A 19,537-nucleotide genomic window follows, 5' to 3' on the forward strand; every position below is an offset into this window, starting at 1 on the left:
TGAGAAAAGAAACGACTGTTTTTTGTAATCAGTGGCATTGGTGGGTAATTACCCACCAACTCCACGAGAAGGTTGATATCAGGAGGTTTTGGAGCAGCAAAATAAGTGCTCCAAAACTCCATCCCCATTTGTACTACAACTTCATGAAGTTGGCAGCTCCATGGAGTTTTGGAGCTGGGGTGTTTGGCTAGAAAATTGGGTGGAGTTGCTGGAGTTCAGCTCCAGAGCCATGCCAAACACACCCATAATAACACATCAAAAACAAATTGATAAGACTCTCAGCTACTCCGTTCATCCCAAATTATAAATCATTCCAAGAATCTTGAAAAGTCAAAGTATCTCAAGTTTAACCAAATTTATATGATAATATAATAACATTTAGATGTCAACTAAGTGCCATTAGATTCTTCATCAATTATATTTTCATAGTATACCTATTTGATGTCATAAATCTTTATAATTTTCTCTATAATTTTGGTCAAACTTGAGATGCTTTGACTCTCCAAGATTCTTGGAATGACTTATAATTTTGAACGGAGGGAGTAGCAATTATCTCCCACACTAAAAAAATGCATGAATTACAATTCTGCAACATTTACCAGAGACAATTTTAACATCAACTCAGAAATATCGGACAAACTAATCAACTGATACATTCCGCTTCACTTGTTTGCAACAATCAATGACATTTCTTGATTTTTTTTTTCATAACTTAGCCTTTGTTTCCTATACACTTCTCCGTAGAACGCAAGGTCAGCTCCAACAATTGACGACCATCCAGTAAAAGAGTTAACCGTACACTATGATCCATGGCGCCTCTGCTAAGTTCGTTTTTTTGAGCAAACCAAGCTTCTTCGGTTCTGGTCCATATGTATACAAAACTGCATGCTCATCAAAATGGGTAAATATGTAGTGGAAACCACGTAGGTGCAAACCTGGAAACTCTCACCACCATGAACCGTCGGTTGGACATGCACGGGAAACTCCCACCCCATAAACCGTCGAACGTCAGATTGGACATGTACGGGAAACTCCTACCACCATGAATCATCGAACGTCAGACTGGGCATGTACAGTGCAAGCAGCTAGGTACAGCCCTCAGACTATTTTTCATATAACCCCCGTGTTGTACTGTACACCACCTACTTCCCAATAGTACTACCTCAGTATAATAAATTCGACCTTGCAGTTGCAACTAGTCAATAGTTGGAGTTGCAATCGGTCTACACGCTGAGTTGCAAATACTGTAGGACCATTTACTTCCCTGGTCGCATTAAATTGGGATATTCCTAACTTGGTTCAATAAATACAAACCCCACGGTTGCAACTGAAGTTGTAACCAGCCAATCATTCGAGTTGTAAATATTATACGCCACCTCCTACGGTCATCTAATGTCATGATTTGTAAATTAGAACAGGGCTAGCAGTACATTTGGAAGTGAGGAGGGTCTAATAGAAAAAAGTGTTTAGTCATGCGGGCGTTAAAATGCAAAATGCATCACATGACTGGTTGCTCCACGATGCACCACACATCTCCGATCTAACGGTCCATGGTGCGAGTTTTCAGGTTTCCACCTACCAGGTGGTTTCCACTGCATATTCTCCCCATCAAAAGTGTTTCAACAAAGTCCAAGCTGGGGTCTTCAGATCAGTTGTCCAGTAACTTCCCAATGTTAAGTAACACACATCATGGTTTGTATCTTAAGTCCTTAATTGCCGGTCCAAAAAGAAGATACCAGAGTTCCTCAGTCATTTGGAAATCATGGAAAGTGTACCCATTAATGAAAAAGTATCAGGTCAGGTATCTCGCCATGGCCTTCATGCCGCAAATAGCAAACGAGTATTTCCCTCATGAAAAATTTCTGCAACACACGAGAAACTGTTAATAGAAAGCATAAAATATAACATTGTTGTCATGAAATATTAGGACAAAACATAAGGCGAGTTTTACCTGATCAAAACCGTGAAAATCAACGCAGCTCCAATAAGCAGACACACTCAATATGAGGAGTATGGGGAAACATATCCACAGGAATTACACTCTTCAGCTCATAGCATCCACTCAAATCTTTCTCTTCCTGCAGTCAAATTATTGAAGCAGCAACTAAGTATCACAAATGAGCTAAAATATCAAAAGGTATTTGATAGCTGCCAATAAGACAAAGCATACCACGCCATGACATAGGTAGTCCAAATCCCGTGCACAAGTAGCTGGGTTACATGAGACATACACTATTCGAGGGGCTTTAACTTCTAATAGCCACTTGATCAACTTCATGTGCATCCCTGGCCGATTAGGATCTGTGAAATTTATAATTGTCAGTTGGGTTACAAAACAGACTAGAATTACGACTGATCGAGCATAGCTGCCTAAAGTTTGATGTTTCATCTCATGTTAAGTATAAAATTCATTAGGCTTCATACAAAAGCTGTTGTCGCATGTAAGTAGCTAGGGAAAATACTAATTAAGGCTAATTCAAAAAGAACTGTTGCTTGCTCTCATTTTCTTTTCCTAGGGAACGTAATGGCATAATTAAATTTGAGTGCCCAAGAACAGTAGTGTTGTATTGACCAATACGAACCTGAGATGATTATGTCAGGCTTTGGGAATTCCTTCCCGAATGATTCATTGATTTTATTGAGATCTCCCTGAACAAATGTTGCATTATTAATACCATTCAACTTGGCATTCTTTCGAGCATCTGCAATGGCTTCAGGGACCACTTCATATCCATAAACATGCTTTGCCCTGAGTCAAGCAGAAGAGTGTTTACGGAAAAATGATTGTCATAAGATGGTTTATTGTAATAGCAAAATGGTCTATGTGAACCAAATGTAGTAATTAGTGATAGTTAATTTGCTCAGCTCTTTGCTTCTCTCTTCCTTTTGCAAAGTCAATGGAGCAGGTAGAGCTCCTTGGCCGGCTGAATGGCCTGAATGGCCACTGTCTGCCGTGTAAGGCAGCAGTGCCATGAGTAGTGGGCACTAAGCCCTGTCATGTATATAGTACTAGTAGTTGGTAGTATAGTTGGTAGATACACTCATAGTGTACTCTACTTTGACTTTGTGCTCTATAAAGAGTGGATGAGCAGCTGCAGGTCAGGTAGTTCAGCAGCAACAGAGAGTTGTGTGTGTGTGGGCATGCTGTGCTCTTTCTCACCTTCTTCTACCTCTAGCCCGTGTGTGTGTGTGTGTGAGGGAGTAAGCTCAAGGAGCTTACCTTGGCCATTGCCAACAAGTGGCATCATAGCCGCAGTTGAGCGATCAGCAGCGGTGATGGCTGAGCGAGGACGAGGGCGCCGGCCGTCTCTGTCACCAGAACGCCGCGGGGCGACGTTCGTGGTGAAGAAGACGGTGCGGGACATCGGCGGCGCATAGTACCCCCTCCTCACTCGCAGCAACTACGCTGAATGGGAGGTGATGATGAAGGCCAGGGGCCTTTGGCGGTCCGTGAGCGTCGGCATCGACGACGAGCAAGAGGACCAGATGGCCATGGAGGCCATCCTGAAGGGCGTCCCGCCGGAGTTCTCCGTCGCACTTGGCTCCAAGGAGACGACGAAGGAGGCGTGGGATAGCTTGAAGACGATGCGCCTCGGCAACGACCGCGTGCGCAAGGCGAAGGCGTAGCAGCTCCACCGGGAGTACAAGGCCATCTCCTTCCGCGATAGCGAGGCGGTCGAGGACTTCGTGCTCCGGCTCACGACGATGGTGAGCCAATTGGGGTCACTGGGCGACACCATCACAGAGGAGGAGGCCCTCGCCAAGTTCCTCCGCGTCATCCCCTCGCGCTTCACACAAATCGTGATGTCGATTGAGACTCCGCTCGAGATGAGCGAGCTCACAATTGAGGACATCGCGGGATGGCTCAAGGCAGTGGAGGACCGCGTCGTGGACGTGCCAGCGCACGCATCCGCCGGGGGCTAGCTGCTGCTCACTTAGGAGCAGTGGGCAGCGCGAGCGGAAGAATGAGGACTGTCATGGGCGGCGGCGGCATTGGCGGAAAATGAAGGGGGCGCCATAGGACTAGGAAGAAGCACGGCGGCGGTGGCATTGGCGGCGGCCGTGCCTCAGCCAAGGACAAATGCCACAATTGTGGCAAGACTAGGCATTGGGCCCGGGATTACAAGGCCCCGCGCCGCCAGGAGCAGGCACACCTCGCACAAGGCGAGGATGATGAGCCCGCACTCCTGATGGCGCCGGTGTGCGCCCACAACGACGCCAAGGAAGAAGATGCGCGCGCCCCTGTGCGACTCGATGAGACACGAGCGCAAGTCCACCTCGGGGAGGAAGACGGCGACGGCGGTGAGGAGAAGCAGCAGCGGTACCTGGACTCCGGCGCCAGCAACCACATGACGAGGAACGGCGAGGCCTTCTCCGAGCTCGACACGGGCGTCGTCGGAACAATCAAGTTCGGCGACGGCTCGCGCGTGGAGATTCGCGGGCGTGGCACGGTCATCTTCAAGTGCCAGAACGGCGAGCACCGCGCCCTCACCGACGTCTACTTCATCTCGAGGCTGCGGAGCAACATCGTCAACATCGGCCAGCTCGACGAGCGAGGCTGCCAAGTGCTGATCGACGTAGGCATCCTGCGAATCCGTACCGCGATCGTCGCCTCCTCGCCAAGGTGAAACGATCCTCCAACCACCTCTACACATTGGACCTCAAGATTGGGCGGCCCGTCTGCTTGGCGGTGCACCACGACGACCAGGCGTGACTCTAGCATGCCTGCTTCGGGCACCTGAGCTTTGACGCGCTGGCGCGGTTGGCGCGCCAGGAGATGGTACGCGACCTGCTTAGGATCGAGCACGCCGGCAAGCTCTACGATAGCTGCCTCACCAGAAAATAGAGGAGGAGCGCGTTCCCCAAGACGGCCAATTTCCGCGCCGAGGATCTTCTGCAGCTGATCCATGGGGACCTTTGTGGACCAATCATGCCGGCGACGCATGGCGAGCGGCGCTTCTTCCTCCTCCTGGTGGATGATTGCAGCCGCTACATGTGGCTGCACCTACTGACGAGCAAAGATGAGGTGGAGACGGCGATCAAGCACTTCAAGGCACGCGTTGAAGCGGAGACCGGGAAGAAGCTCCGCGTGTTGAGGACGGATCGCGGTGGGGAATTCAACACCATCGAGTTCGGCCTCTACTGCGCAGAACAAGGCGTCCAGCACCACCTCACCACGCCATATTCCCCTCAGCAGAATGGCGTGGTGGAGAGGAGGAACCAAACCATTGTCGGGATGACGCACAGCATGCTCAAGGCCAAGAAGTTGCCGGCGGCGTTCTGGGGCGAGGCGGTGAGCACGGAGGTGTTCATCCTGAACCACTCACCGACGAAAAGCCTGAAGGGGACGACGCCATTTGAAGCGTGGCACGGGCGCAAGCCAGACGTCTCCTTCCTCCGGACCTTCGGCTGCGTTGGGCATATGAAGGAGACAAGGCTGGGGCTAAAGAAGCTCGATGATAGGAGCAAGCCGATGTTCTTCCTAGGCTATGAGCAAGGCAGCAAGGCCTACAAGCTCTACAATCCACAAGCACGGTGGGTCGTGGTGTCACGGGATGTGGTCTTCGACGAGGTGGCTAGCTGGGACTGGGAGTCCAGTGGAGGAGTGGTGGGCGGCGAAGGCAACCACTTCACCATTGAGTATGAAGAACACCACGCCGGCGGTGAAGGAGTGGCGGCGGAAGATCAAGGAGGAGGTTCCCCTGTTCCAGGAGCAGGGGAAGCCACGCCGTTGCCTTCCCCAGCAGGAGGATCTCCTGTTCCAGGAGAAGGGGAAGATGCAGGAGGGCAGGCGGAAGGAGCCGCCTTGCCAACACCCGCCGAAGGTGCGCAGTACGTCACTCCGCCGCCCGTGGTGTCCCCGCACGTCGACACCAACTACGACGATGAGCCGCTCCGGTTCCGCTCCCTGGACGACTACATTGGTGGTGCGAAAGCCTCTAGCTTGGCGGCGCGTGAGCTGGGGGAGCAGGAGTTGCACTTGGGCAGCGTAGAAGAACTGGCCACATTCAAGGAGGCGGAGCAGGATCCTCAGTGGCGGCGGGCGATGATTGAGGAGATGAGCTCAATTGAGGAGAATGGGACTTGGGTGCTCGTTTATCTGCCGGCAAATTGCCAGCCGATTGGGCTCAAATGGGTCTACAAGGTGAAGCACGACGAGCTGGGCAACATCGTGAAGCACAAGGCGAGGCTGGTGGCCAAAGGAATCATGCAGCGCGAGGGGGTCGACTTCGAGGAAGTTTTTGCCCCGGTGGCGCGCATGGAGTCCGTCTGGCTGCTGTTGGCATTGGCGGCGACTAAGGACTGGCGGGTACATCACATGGATGTCAAGTCCGCCTTCCTGAACGGCGAGCTCAAGAGCAGCAGCTGCTGGGGTTCGCCGTCACCGGGAAAGAACACAAGGTCCCCCGCCTGCGCAAGGCGCTCTATGGCCTGCGGCAGGCCTCACGCGCCTGGAACACCAAGCTCGATGAGAGCTTGACGTCCCTCCGCTTCACTAAGTGCGCCACCGAGCACGCGCTCTACATCCGGCGAGCGGCGCGGAAGACTCTGATTGTCGGTGTCTATGTCGACGACCTGATCATTACCGGACACGAGCAAGGAGACACTGACGCATTCAAGAAGGAGATGGCGGCGATGTTCCGGATGAGTGATTTGGGCCTCAGCTACTATCTTGGAATCGAGGTAGAGCAGAGCAGCGACGCCATCACCCTCTGCCAGAGCGCCTACGCAAGGAAGCTCCTGGAGCGGAGCAGCACGGAGGATTGCAAGCTGTGCTAGGCGCCAATGGAAAAGCTGAAGCTGTCAAAGGATAGCACCGCAGCGAAGGTCGACGCCACACGATAATGGAGCATCGTGGGCGGGCTGAGGGACCTGATGCACATGTGGCCGAACATCTCCTTCGCCGTGGGCGATGTGAGCTGATTCATGGAGGATCCGCGAGAGGACCACCTCACCGCGATCAAGCATCTCCTCCGCTACATCGCCGGAACGACAGAGCTTGGGATCACCTATCCTAGGCGGGGAAGAGCGCAGCTAGAGTTGACCGGGTTCAGCGACAGCGACATGGCAGGCGACATTAACGGCCGATGCAGCACGATGGGGATCATCTTCTTCCTCGGGTCACGCCCAGTCTCCTGGCAGTCCCAGAAGCAGAAGGTGGTGGCGCTATCTACCTGTGAAGCAAAGTATATAGCAGCCGCCACCACATGCTGCCAAAGGATTTGGCTAGGGAGGCTGCTGCATGAGCTCACCGGAGAAGATCTCTGTGCGCCGATCCTTCTGGTGGACAACAAGTCCGCCATTGCACTGGCAAAAAATACTGTCCTCCACGACCGCAGCAAGCACATCGACACCAAATTCCACTTCATTCGTGACTGTGTCGATGGAGGACGCATCAAGCTCGAGTATGTTGAGACCACTCGACAGCTCGAGGACATCCTCACCAAGCCGCTGGGGCGCCTTCGGCTCCAGGAGTTGAGGAAGAAGATTAGGGTTGAGGAGATCAAGCAAGAGCATCACAATTAGGGGAAGGATTGATAGTTAATTGCTGAGCTCTTTGCTTCTCTCTTCCTTTTGCAAAGTCAATGGAGCAGGTAGAGCTCCTTGGCCGGCTGAATGGCCTGAATGGCCACCGTGTAAGGCAGCAGTGCCATGAGTAGTGGGCACTAAGCCCTGTCATGTATATAGTACTAGTAGTTGGTAGTATAGTTGGTAGATACACTCATAGGATTGTGTACTCTACTTTGACTTTGTGCTCTATAAAGAGTGGATGAGCAGCTGCAGCTTAGGTAGTTCAGCAGCAACAGAGAGTTGTGTGTGTGTGTGTGTGTGTGTGTGTGTGTGCTGTGCTCTTTCTCACCTTCTTCTACCTCTAGCCCGAGTGTGTGTGTGTGTGTGTTTGTGTGTGTGAGGGAGTAAGCTCAGGGAGCTTACCTTGGCCATTGCCAACAATTAGACTCTCATAGCCAGCAACAGAATATGTACAACCAGAAAAAAAACTACCTTCTGGCAAGGGTCAAGCCAATGGTCCCAGTTCCACAAAACAAGTCCAGAACAATTTCAGAGCCATCTCCTTTAAGCCCAGCAGAATCTTCAATAAGCTCGTAAAGAACATCTGCCTGCAGGAAGTCATAGGGGGCAGAGGGGGGACTCAGAGCCAGGAAGGGACTTCAATTCAACATTCAAATTTCTGCATTTACTGGTCTTCTGCATCTAGGCAAGCATGCAAACTCGTTTATCTGCTTATGCAGTTCTTATTTAACTTAGGCTTTATTTAGCTCTGTTCATTCATCTACTAAAGGAAAAAAAACAGGATGATTGGAGAAACACTATGATGGTTGCAGTAGCGACAAGAATATATGTAATAAAACCTCAATTCATTATTCGACAAAAACAAACCTGTTTTGTATTAGTCTGGAAAAAGGAGTTGGCAGATATCTGGAATGTAAGTCCTCTCAACATCTCTGTAATGTTTGGCTTCCCATACAAGGTGTATTCTTGTTCACCCACAGATGTATTGCCAACAGATGTGTTCACATTATTTATGACGCTGACCTACATAAACAGTACAGGAATATCAATACTGGAGGGCTAAACCTGGAAACCAAACTATTTAGGGTCTGTTTGGAAAGGTAGTTTTTGGTACAGTTCTTACATAAAAGAGCTCTATGCGGATTATAATATATGATCAGAAAATCAAGTAGCTCTAGAATCTTGTTATCCTTATTATAGTATCAGAACAAGAAGGCTCCAATAACGTACCACTTCAGGTATTTTTGTGATATTGTCCACAAGAGGCATCAATAGATCTGGTTTATAACATGCTGTCACAAAATTGACCATCACTTCAGGAGTTCCAGTCCTGACGTTTCTGGAAAAAAAGGAATACTTAAAGGTACTCATCACACAAATGAAAAATGGCATAAAATCATGCACCAAATAGAAGATATCAAATATGTGACATTACGACGAAAAGGTTTCAACCTGGAAAATGAGATAGATATACAACACATCACCGGTAGAACATGCGAAAAACACAAGATGGGATGACATACCTTCCGGTTCTTATCATAAGATGCTTGAGAAACCCAACATGCTTGTGGACATCATTAGGCGTGAGGCCTAGGGAAGGATCCATCCAGGTTTCTTGAACAACTGCAAGAACCTATGGACATTAGCAACTAATCAATTCAGCATCCCATATTGTTAATCAAGCAATAAAAAGCTGCGTGCTATTCACCTACTAATCAGCGATAATAAAGTAACAAGATTACACAAGGTTTTGAACAAACAAATAAAATGTAACAACTCCACCCTGTTTACACAGAAATACATCAATGAAGTATAGTATGAGTATGACAGAGCACTGGCAATGCATTGTGGCTTAAACAATCTTGCTTTGAGAGAATGCAACTGAATTTCTCTGATGTGATGTTTAACAGCAATGTAAGACTTCATTTGCCAGTGCGAACTGCCAACAGCATACACTGCAAACAGCATAAAGTGCCAGGCATTAAGCTATGACATATTACTAAAATTCACACACTAGATCCACAACATCATCAATTTTGGAATGAAGCAAACTCAATACATCATATATAACCAATTCATCACCTTATCAGCAGGTTCACTCTGTAGAAAGCATTTCTCAACATGCAGCACCTTGTCAAAGAACCCTGGTGCATGCAACCCAAGTGCATATCCATCAACCTCGTTCGCTTCCTCCTCCACCACCTCCTCCTCCTTCTCCTTCCACCCCCTCTGCATCCATCTCTTCGTCCCAAACGAGAACTCCATCTGGGGAATGGAAACGAAAAAGCAAACAAGGCGTTACAATTTGCACCCAAAACCCATCCAAAACCCCGCACCCGAAACCTCACCTTGTTCCTGTACCGAAATATCTCGTCGCACGGCACGATGGGCTTGAGGATGGCATCCGGCTCCGAGCTCTCCAGCCGCTTGGGATCGAACTTGCCCACGTTCACGAGCAAGTCGCGGACCTGGAGGTGCTTGTGCCGGATCTGCGCGGCGTACGCGAGGGCCTGGGTCTTGCAGCCGCCGCAGTCGGCCGCGAGGGGGCAAGGCGCCTCGACGGCGTCGTGGTGCGGCTCGAGTGTCTTGAGCTTGGCGGCCTCGGCGAAGGTGCCGCGGCGGAGGCGGCGGACGCGGGCGATGAGGCGCTCGCCTGGGAGCGCGCCGTCGCAGAGCAGAACGAAGGTGGAGCCCGCGACCTTGCAGACGCCCTTGCCCTTAAAGGCGAGCGCCTCGCAGTTGAGCTCGACGGTCTCGCCGCGCTTCGGGAAGTAGCCCTTTCGGGGCGGAGCCGGGGACGGCGGCGGCTGGGACGGCGCGGGGGTAGGCGCCGGCGCTTCCGGGGCCACCGCGGCGACGGCGAGGAGGCGGCAGCTGTGGTGGAGGGGGACGCCGCGGCGGAGGAGGCCGCCGGTGAGCGGGGAGACGGCGTGGGCGGCCATGCGGGCGGCGGGGGGTGGATGGGCAGTGGACGGCGGAGATGGCGCGAGATGGAAGGCGAGGACAGGGGTCAGTTTTGTCCAAGTGGACCCGATCCTCCAGTCAACCGGTCTTAGGGTCCGCTGCTTTCAGCCTTCTGGCCCATCAGTTTGGGCCGAGTCTACTACCCAGTGAACTACCGGCCCCAGTTTCACGCGACGGCCCAAGGCCCACGCTGCGGCGCGTCCGCCGAGTTACCCCTTCGGCCCTTCCCCGACCCCTAATTTTCAAACGCGCGAACTCGCGTATGGCCCACCTGTCAGCCCCCACCCACCTCCGCAAACCTGCTCCCACCCGTCTCTTCTCTTCCCCTCCCCTCCTCTCTACTTGTATCCCTCGCCCGCCAAGCCGCGGCCGCAGCACAAGCAGAAACGCAAACCGGCCAGCACCCCCTATTCGCCGCCCCATCTCCTCCCCTCACCGATCCATCCAGCCCCGCCGCCGGAGCCCTGAAGCTCCGGCACCGAGACGCCCCACCCTGCCTCCTCGCTCGAGGCCTTCATCGGCGCGGCCGCGCCGGCGCGGCGGCGGCGGCGGAGGGAGTTCGGCCCGGGCGTCCAGGGGGCGCCTCCGCGCGCGCGATTCCGCCCAGATCCGAGCCAGGTGAGCTCCGCTTCGGGTCCTACCGTCGGAATTCCGCGGGTTGGTGATCTGTGGAGGCGTTTTGGGTGGCGACGCGAGGTCGATTTCTGCTTTGTGGTTTTCTGCGCGGCTTTGTGGTGGGGGAACTTGTGGGTTTCGCGTTCTTTCTGGGACGAGGGGAGGTGAGCCCCGGTTCGTCGGAGCCCTCGGTGCTGTGGGCGGGGGTAATCGAGTCAAGCGCGGCGGCCTCTTCGCTGCTGGCGAGGCCGCACTGCGCCTGGATCGCGGCTGCCTGCGAAGGCGCTCCTCCCCAGTCGGCCTTGGCTTCGCACCAGCACGTTGGTGCCCAGTTCGACCTCCTCGTCCTCCAGCCCGAAACCACCGTGCCGCGCGACGCTCCTCCCGCCCGCAGCGGGTTTGCCACCGCTCTTCAAGCCTTCGGGACATAAAAGGGCGGCACGTCGACTGTGCTGTGACCCGTCGTTGTCACGCTGCATAAATTAGGACGGAGTTTGATTGGTTTGCTGGGTTTTGTGTAGACTTGTTTTGGCGTTTGAATTTTGTGCGGAAAAATACGAAACACGTTTGTTTCATTCGAGATATTCTTTTGGCACGGGGTTTGGAAAGGATAAATTTTTCTAATAATACCCTCTCCACTTTTGATGCTTCAGTGGCCTGGGATGCGCTTTGGATAGTTTCTTATCTTTTCTGAGGTTGATAGCTTGCTTTGATCCGAGTAGTTAATGGGTTGCAGATTGAAGGGGTTTGTTTCTATAAGAGTTCAATCCTTTTCACTGAAATCTTAGCTTAGACTAAAGCAAGCATGTGAAACTTTGATGGTTGCAGGATATTCATTCCACGACTTATGAATAGATCTTTTGTTGCCCAGTGCCCCATTGATTTCTGCGTTACTGATCTTTCATTTGTTGCTCGCAGCAATATTTGTTGAGTCTGAAGTCAAGGACTGTTTTGATGGCCCCGGCAAAAGGTTCTCGGACTATTAGCAAGACCATAATAAAAGGATATGAGGATCAGCAGCAGCACGATGGTCCACCTAGTTCAAGCAAAGCTAAACAAAAAGTAAGCATACTTATATGGAAGCTGTATGAAGATTTATGATAGATGATCTGTAGATAGTGACCAGTAATTGTAGCATCATTTCCTCTAAATTAGCGCTCCGCACTGCTGTGATGTATTATTATTTCTCAGTCCATCAAATCATCTTGATTTTGCAGAAGAGGAAAATTTCAGACTTAGATCCTGAATGGAGCAAGGATGAACTTACATGCTTTTATGAAGCCTACCGCCGACACGGAAAAGACTGGAAGAAGGTTTCAACTGTCCATTTCCCTTAGTTCTTTTCCATTATTTGTAAATATCTGTTGAGGCGTCATGGCTGTGTGAATGCTGATCTGTGAATTTGCTTATGCAGATCAGCTTAGCGGTAGGCGGTAAATCGTCAGACATGGTGCGATCTCTTTACAGTGTTCATCGGGTGAGTCTGGACTCTGTAGCTCTTTCCTAAGTGCACCATTTCTGCATCCTCTGTTTACTGAGCTTGTTAAACTTAAGATGATATTTTGCTACTCATATAGGTCGGTATACATGTTGCATAAATAGTACTCCCTCCATATCATAATAAATGTTCTAAGCATAGTTCAGCTTGAATGTCATGTTGCACTCTGATAGATTGACATGTTTTTTCTCTCTCTTTTGGTAGACTTTCTTATCTCTTCCTGAACGTCAAGCCACTGCCATGGGATTTATTGCGTTGGTGACTGGTCATCGCAATGCTTCAGTAAGCTTATGTTGGATCTACTTGTGCTACTTGTTTGAATTACTGTTTACTTTTGAATATGTCAAATGACCACCAATTCATTCTTTTGTTATTTGTAACATACAAAGCTACGATGCTAGACTTGTTATATTGAAGATCAGCACACCTGATCATTGTTGTTCCAACATTTGACAACTAATAATCCCCTTGTTTCATAATTTAAGGCACACTTTGGCTCGGTCTGGTGTCCAAAGCTAATTTTGACCGTTAATTTCTATAGTTATATTGTTAACGACAATAAAATCATGAGCATATGAAAGTACTTTCAAATATGAATGCAATGATACCATTTTTGCAATGCAAAATCTGCATACATGGTATTTGATAAATCGTCAGTCATAAAGTTGCTAACTTTAAATATTTAATTATGTGTTTGCCCTATAAAAAAGAAATGAAGAGAGCACTCTATAGTGTTGATGGTGTTTCTAACATCAAACAGCATCCGACCTAGAGCAGCTTCTTTATAGTTAGCACCTCTTAGGCTCTGAAGCACCATTTGTACATACTGGTGAATAATAGAACATGATGAAAAGGAAACACAATGTGGGGTAGACAAGTTAAAACAAGTGAATCGTAAAGGTGATAATTGGATACCGAGTTTTAACTTAGCTTCTTAATGTTTTTACCAGTATAATGCCTAATTAGCTGGTAATTCTCACTGACCTATATTTCAAATTGTCATTCATGCAATTGACCTTTTATATAAAGCATCATATTTCCGGCATAATAACAATACAAGTATGTTGCCGTCAGAAAGTTCTATAACATTGTACCTTTCAAATGATGTGTTTGCTAACATATTTTTTGACCAGAAGTCTTTTGCTAGCATGTTCTTTTTACTGTAAATCTTTTGCTACGTATTAATGCCCTGAGTTAAATTTTGGAGTGTCAGTGTCCAAGACTGCGTATTTGTGATATAGCATATACGTATCATTATTGGCGGCAGCATTTGCAGGGAAAGTAAAAGGCCAGTGAATAGAGATTTTGAAATGCATCTAGAACTGGCTCGCATTGAAGCCATAATTATGAATTTATTTTTCAGATGGAGCTTAGCACATGATTTTGAAATGCATCTCAAACTGGCTTATCCTCGTTTTGTATTTTCTTTTTGTTAGTCTGCTCACTAAAAAACATGGTTTTATCTGAATTAAAATGAAATCTTTTTTAATTGAGTGACTTGTGATGCTTAAAATTGTAGGACAAATCCAGAAATCTTATAGGAGATGATCAAATGGTCAGAGCATCTGGGAAGGCAAGGAGACGTGGTGAAGCTACACAACAGAAGACAACTGAAAGGCATGACCTGCACGACTGTCATGAAGGGACAATTTTGGGATTTTCATCTTCCTTTAGAAAACGATACTATGGAGGTAAGTGTTGTAACAAAAATGACATTGTCTTTTTCCCATAATAATGTTTCAGTTTTTATCATATGGATTGCCAACTAAGAAGGAAAAAATGTTAAATAAATGTTAAGAAGTATTTTCATTGTATAATTTGCTGCCTAAGAAGTTTAAACAGCTTTATTGTTTCTTCAGAATTTGTGAGGAATGGCCGAAACCATGCTGTTCGAAGGCGTACTCCTCGTATACCGGTCATAGCTCCTGCAGACAGGAATACCATTGATGAGGACACACCAGGAACTGAAAACATCATCAATACTACCAAGAGAAAATATGAAGCGGCCAATAAAGATTGTGCTATTGTCCCAACGAATGACTGCTCTCCAGACAGAAGTTCTGGAATCACTGAAACAAATAAGGCTGGTCAAGGTCATACATTCTTGGAGACCAAGGGAACTGGAGACACAGTGATATGTCAGCAACAGTTAAAAAAAGCAAGAATCCAGCAACCTAAGGAGGAAGGCCAGACCGGTAAAGTGAAGAATGAGACAGTCATGGCATCTGATGAAGGGAATAAGCTTGTTGATTCACTCAAGCCCCATGATATGCTTAGCAACATTATTTCTGAAGGTAGTTCTGACAATGTGCTCATTCCTTTCACTTTTATTAACAACATTATATTTAGCAACATTTCTCCAGGCTTTATTGCCCCCCTAGCTTTCAATGCCATTTTCTGTGTATGAAATACTTTTGTACTCTTATAAGTTGGCCACTTTCTGCAGACCAGGTTTCCAGGCCACATTTTGAATCAACCCTGTAGCCCCCAGCCCACTTCCTTTGAGAATGGAAAATAGAGATCTGGCACCAAGGCTACACAAATAAACTAGGTTTACAAAATGCAACCAGAGCGGAAACCATTCTAAAATATGTTATTGAACATTATTTAAGTTCACTCCTGCCACAATTGCTGTACGGTGCATCTTCCTTGTCATAGGAATATAGGATTCCCGCCATATTGTTGTCGAGAGGCATCAATTACGGGGACGTTCGGTTCTCTTGCTGGCTTGACTAGCCTCGTCAGGCGAGGCGAGTGAAACCTTGCCTGGCCAGGCAAGCGGAATCCACTCTCCCGCAGCAGCAAGCTAAATCCTTGCCAGCGCAGGCCCCGATGCAACCTTGCTTGCTATCCAAACCAGCAGCTCCTCTCTGTATTCTCGCTAGGCAAGGCTGCACAGTGCCTGGAAAAGGATCCAAACACCCCCTAATTATTCTTTTGACCTGTTAATCCATGTTAGTAATACTTGTTACTGCTAAAATTATTGCAATTTAAATTTTTACTACTTTTTTTAGGTCAATATTTGCCTGACTGTTTTCCGTTATGATTGCAGATGATATGTTGGTCTTAGATGTACTGAATAGTTTGGTGAATGCACCTTCTAAAACGTCAAAACTCGAGATGAATGCTCCTTCAGGTCAGTTTCTATTACAACTCCTAGTTCATCTTGCTTTTTTTTACATTATATGTATCTCAGCCATGTTGGTCGTTTCTTATGAATCTCTTTGTCTCATGCACTGATCCAGGTTCTCACGGAAAAACTGACTCTGCATTATCTGATAGAAGGGAGGAAGGCCACCCTACCATTGATCTATCTAAACAAGGGAAGCCAGTTGGTAAATCCAGTGCTTCCAAGACTAGGAAGAAAATGCGTAAGAAGCTATTAGGTGCAGAGGTAAGTTCCTTTTTGTACTTTCTGCAACGTACTTTCTGTGTCTAAATTTATGGTCCCCTTCTGGTTGTAGGAAATTGAATGGGTTCATTTTTGTTCATTCGTCTACTTTGAGTCAAATGTTTCCTTGTCTGTGTTATAAGTTTATTTCTTTGAGGAATCAGGTTGTGATTAATGAACTTGTGCAATTTGGCTCTAATGTATCTGATACTGTCAGCACTGACTTCCATAGTTGTTTTATTTCTTCAATTGCTATTTTCCATTTCTTAAACTCAAATATGTCACTGGCATCCCATTGAGTTTATAATGTTATGGGCATGATGTTAATTGAAGGTTATTTCTTATTTATTTTAAGGTATTAATTTTGATCACTATGTTCCTAGCTCGTGGTATCCATTGTTTACATATGTTTATCATTTGAAATCATCTTAAATATCGCTCAACAATGTTCTCCTGTGCTAAATGTTAATATCTTCAGATAGTCTTGTGATACTAATCTTTTTTCCTTTTCTTCTTCTTTCTCTTGCTGTGTGACAGGTGCTTGCTGAAGCACAAAACATTTCTGTTACTAATTTAGTTCTGCCAGAAGCACAGAAGGTTGGTATCACTGATGATTCCTCCTTGCGTACTGATTCTGCAAGTGCGGGGATACCTGAAGCATCTGAAGATATTTCCGCTAAAGTCCCCAGTGCAACATTAGAAATCAAGCCTGAAATTAGAATGTCTAGAAGGACCAGAAGGAAACACCAAATGCATTGCAAAACGAAGCACATGTCATGCAATGAAGATTCAGATAATTTACAGGTAGTCTATGCCATCATTTATCAATGCTTTCATATCAATATTGCAAATTGAGATCCCTACACTTAGACTTATCTTCTAACTCTTGACTATGGTCAGGCAAAGAAATTGTTGCACTGTCTGTCATCTGAATCGCTTCGTAGATGGTGCACGTACGAGTGGTTCTACAGTGCAGTTGATTATCCATGGTTTTCAAATAATGAGTTTGTGCACTACTTAGATCATGCAAAATTAAGTCATCTGTCCAGGTTGACTAGATCAGAGTGGAGCGCAATTCGAAGGTATAGGCTAGCATCCCTTGGAGGCTGTAGTATTTGTTCTATCCTCAATTCTGTCAGTATTCTGTTTGTTTGCGCATTACACTGACCAATTTTTTTTTCCCTGCAGTTCCCTTGGTAAACCTCGGCGCTTTTCGGATAATTTTCTGGCTGTGGAAAAAGAAAAACTTGAGGATTATCGGGAGAAAGTTAGGAAAATCTATGCTCAACTCCGTGATGGTTCACGGGATTCTCTACCGGCAGACCTAGCTCGGCCATTTTCAATTGGTCAGGAGGTCATTGTCCGTCATCCAAGTTCTAGAGAACTTTGTGATGGCAAAGTGGTGATGATGGGGCCAGATTGTTACAAGGTCCATTTTATTAACCCCGACCTTGGTGTTAATATTGTAAAGGTATGTACTCACCGTTTCTTCATCAATCCTCAATACGACTTCACATTATGAAGGTAAAAAGGCTTTTCTTTTCATATCAAGCATGTTTCACTTTTCACTTATGGCAGAAGAATCAATTTGCAATTCATTAAGCACTACTCTAGTTTTTTCCCTACTAAGCTCATTCCTGTGCGAATGTGGTGCCAATCTTTTGTCCCTTACATATGGAGACTACTAGCGTCTTTTACCGAATAGAAAAACTTTAGAAAAGCAGATGAAGCAACATTGGTACTTTGGTAGTCATTGCATAGAGCTAGAATGCTGATGAAGCAAGAATGACTATCACTACATTGAAATTGCTCGTGTTTTATTTGGCATGTGATCATCCATGCTTTGTGATGCATTTTAGTAGTTATACTATCAACATTGATGTGGTTGAGAATCTCAATCTGATGGTCTGATGCTATATGTTATATATAAAGAGACATAACTGAACTTATTCATTTTCAGGACACTGATTGTATGCCAGTTAATTGGTTGTATAATCGTCCCGACAACATGAGAAGGAGCTACCTTTCAAATAATGTGTACAACATCCTGGAGACAGAGCACATTCCTGACCTTACACCAAGTGAGAACTGGGACCGTGCCGTAAATGGAGTTACTGTACCTGAGCAGCCCAAAAGTCTGCGCTTAACATCAGATAAACAGCTTAAGGTTATTATTCTTTAAAACTCTTTTCCTCAGGATTCATAAATTCTAGAGTAAGGTTCAACATATAATGTTTAATCAGGCTAAGTAACTATATATTCACAAAACCTGCTCAGTCTTTTGACTCTTCCATAAAATGAATTATCATGATTGTTGTATCTCAAGGCTCATTTTTTGTTGATGCTTCACGCACAGGTTGAATCTGTTGTAAATGGTGAAAGGTTGTCTACGTCCGATGGCCCTACAAAATCTAGAGGTGGCCCAGACAACACTGCTGGTCACAACGATGAGCTAGAGTCATATATAGCTGCCTTTGTACAAAGATCGCTTTCCCAAGCCAGGCAGATGGTTGACAAAGCCATGAAGGTAGTTGCAACCTAGCTGGCAATTACTGGACTCTTTTGCAATATGCTTTTCATAATTTCATTGGATATGTTGTTTACATGTCATATAGGCAAACTCTGAAGGCAGTGATGAAAGGGTATGGGCGTCAAACCAAGCGACAGATTCTGTAGGCCCTGAATCTGAATCTGTGGTTTGTGGTGCCCAACTTCCATCCAACCTGATATCAAATTGCATTGCGACAGTTCTTTCAATCAAGGTATATAGTTAGATGTCTTTATCAACTAAATTTGGTTGCAGTTGTTTTGATCTCTCTTAAGTTCCTTCAATTTTATGCAGCACCTTAGTGACTCGCGGCATCCACCTGCTAACATAGCAGGTGTCTTGGAGCGTGTTTCCACAATGCTGCGCCCAAGCTGTCCAGAGAACCTTGCAATCTACAAAGACATAGAGACTTATCTCTCCATCATTGCAAACCAGATACTTGCGCTTGTGCCTACAGCGTTGGGCAATTGTGGGCCTCCCATGTCGCCCATGTAACTGGCCCCTGGGCCAGATAGACTCCCGGCTGCCTTCCTTCTTTTAGGCCCCGTGCGGTTGAACATGCTGCTACCTCTGCTGTGAGTTCAAAACCCACAGGTTTTGCCGCCATCTGATTGCGACTCGACCAGGTCATGGATAACAGGATAAGTCCTGTTAAATGGCAGCAAAGCATAGCATATGAAGGCAAGAACTCTGATGTGCTTACTTGAGCTTGGATACAGAGGGTAACATCGACTGACTAGCTCCCTTGTAACCCTTGTATATACCTGAATGAATAGGTTATAGGTTGAAATACAGATTCAGGATAGCTGACATCTGACAATGTAGTCAAATAATGATGTATGTCTGGAGTCATGATTCTTGAATGTAATGTGACAGAATGCTATCTTGATTCTATAGAAATCGTGATAGGAAATTTACATGTTAAAATGAGGGAACCAGTGCTATCTCTCTGTGTGTTAGGGAGAAGGTTTTATTCCCCCTGAATCTT

The 19,537-nt window shown here is 47.0% G+C and overlaps 2 protein-coding genes and 1 pseudogene across 2 annotated transcripts; 2 read left to right on the forward strand and 1 right to left on the reverse strand.

Moving 5' to 3' along the window:
* Positions 1-1,235: 1,235 nt before the first annotated feature.
* Positions 1,236-10,523, reverse strand: LOC117857494 (uncharacterized). Its single transcript, XM_034740180.2, has 10 exons — positions 9,882-10,523; positions 9,616-9,798; positions 9,057-9,166; positions 8,764-8,872; positions 8,401-8,556; positions 8,005-8,120; positions 2,583-2,749; positions 2,171-2,301; positions 1,952-2,078; positions 1,236-1,862 (listed from the first exon to the last, which is right to left on the reverse strand). The coding sequence occupies exons 1-9, from the start codon at positions 10,473-10,475 to the stop codon at positions 1,971-1,973; spliced, it is 1,674 nt and encodes a 557-aa protein (XP_034596071.1). The 5' UTR covers positions 10,476-10,523; the 3' UTR covers positions 1,236-1,862; positions 1,952-1,970.
* Positions 3,142-3,924, forward strand: LOC140222939 (uncharacterized; annotated as a pseudogene).
* Positions 10,524-10,865: 342 nt separating the features above from the next.
* LOC117856676 (protein ALWAYS EARLY 2) lies at positions 10,866-19,487 on the forward strand. The gene is made up of 16 exons (XM_034739029.1): positions 10,866-11,115; positions 12,031-12,174; positions 12,330-12,425; positions 12,527-12,589; positions 12,815-12,892; positions 14,130-14,301; positions 14,470-14,904; positions 15,663-15,746; positions 15,856-16,004; positions 16,539-16,805; positions 16,902-17,083; positions 17,190-17,472; positions 17,962-18,168; positions 18,358-18,528; positions 18,617-18,763; positions 18,844-19,487. Exons 2-16 carry the CDS (start codon positions 12,067-12,069, stop codon positions 19,042-19,044), a joined length of 2,643 nt encoding a protein of 880 aa, XP_034594920.1. The 5' UTR covers positions 10,866-11,115; positions 12,031-12,066; the 3' UTR covers positions 19,045-19,487.
* The last annotated feature ends 50 nt before the right edge of the window (positions 19,488-19,537 follow it).

Source organism: Setaria viridis, chromosome 5 (genome assembly GCF_005286985.2).
Source record: "Setaria viridis chromosome 5, Setaria_viridis_v4.0, whole genome shotgun sequence".
In the NCBI taxonomy this organism is placed as follows: domain Eukaryota; kingdom Viridiplantae; phylum Streptophyta; class Magnoliopsida; order Poales; family Poaceae; genus Setaria; species Setaria viridis.

Bases quoted from the DNA above. Each gene is read 5' to 3' on its own strand.
- LOC117856676 (XM_034739029.1), top strand. From the start codon at position 12,067: ATGGCCCCGGCAAAAGGTTCTCGGACTATTAGCAAGACCATAATAAAA. The intron at 17,084-17,189 runs GTATAGGCTAGC...TTTTCCCTGCAG, and splicing joins GAGTGGAGCGCAATTCGAAG to TTCCCTTGGTAAACCTCGGC. The intron at 18,529-18,616 runs GTAGTTGCAACC...CATGTCATATAG, and splicing joins TGGTTGACAAAGCCATGAAG to GCAAACTCTGAAGGCAGTGA.
- LOC117857494 (XM_034740180.2), bottom strand. From the start codon at position 10,475: ATGGCCGCCCACGCCGTCTCCCCGCTCACCGGCGGCCTCCTCCGCCGC. The intron at 2,750-8,004 runs GTAGTTTTTTTT...TGCTTGACTCAG, and splicing joins GGCTTGACCCTTGCCAGAAG to GGCAAAGCATGTTTATGGAT. The intron at 2,302-2,582 runs GTTCGTATTGGT...TAAATTTCACAG, and splicing joins GCCTGACATAATCATCTCAG to ATCCTAATCGGCCAGGGATG.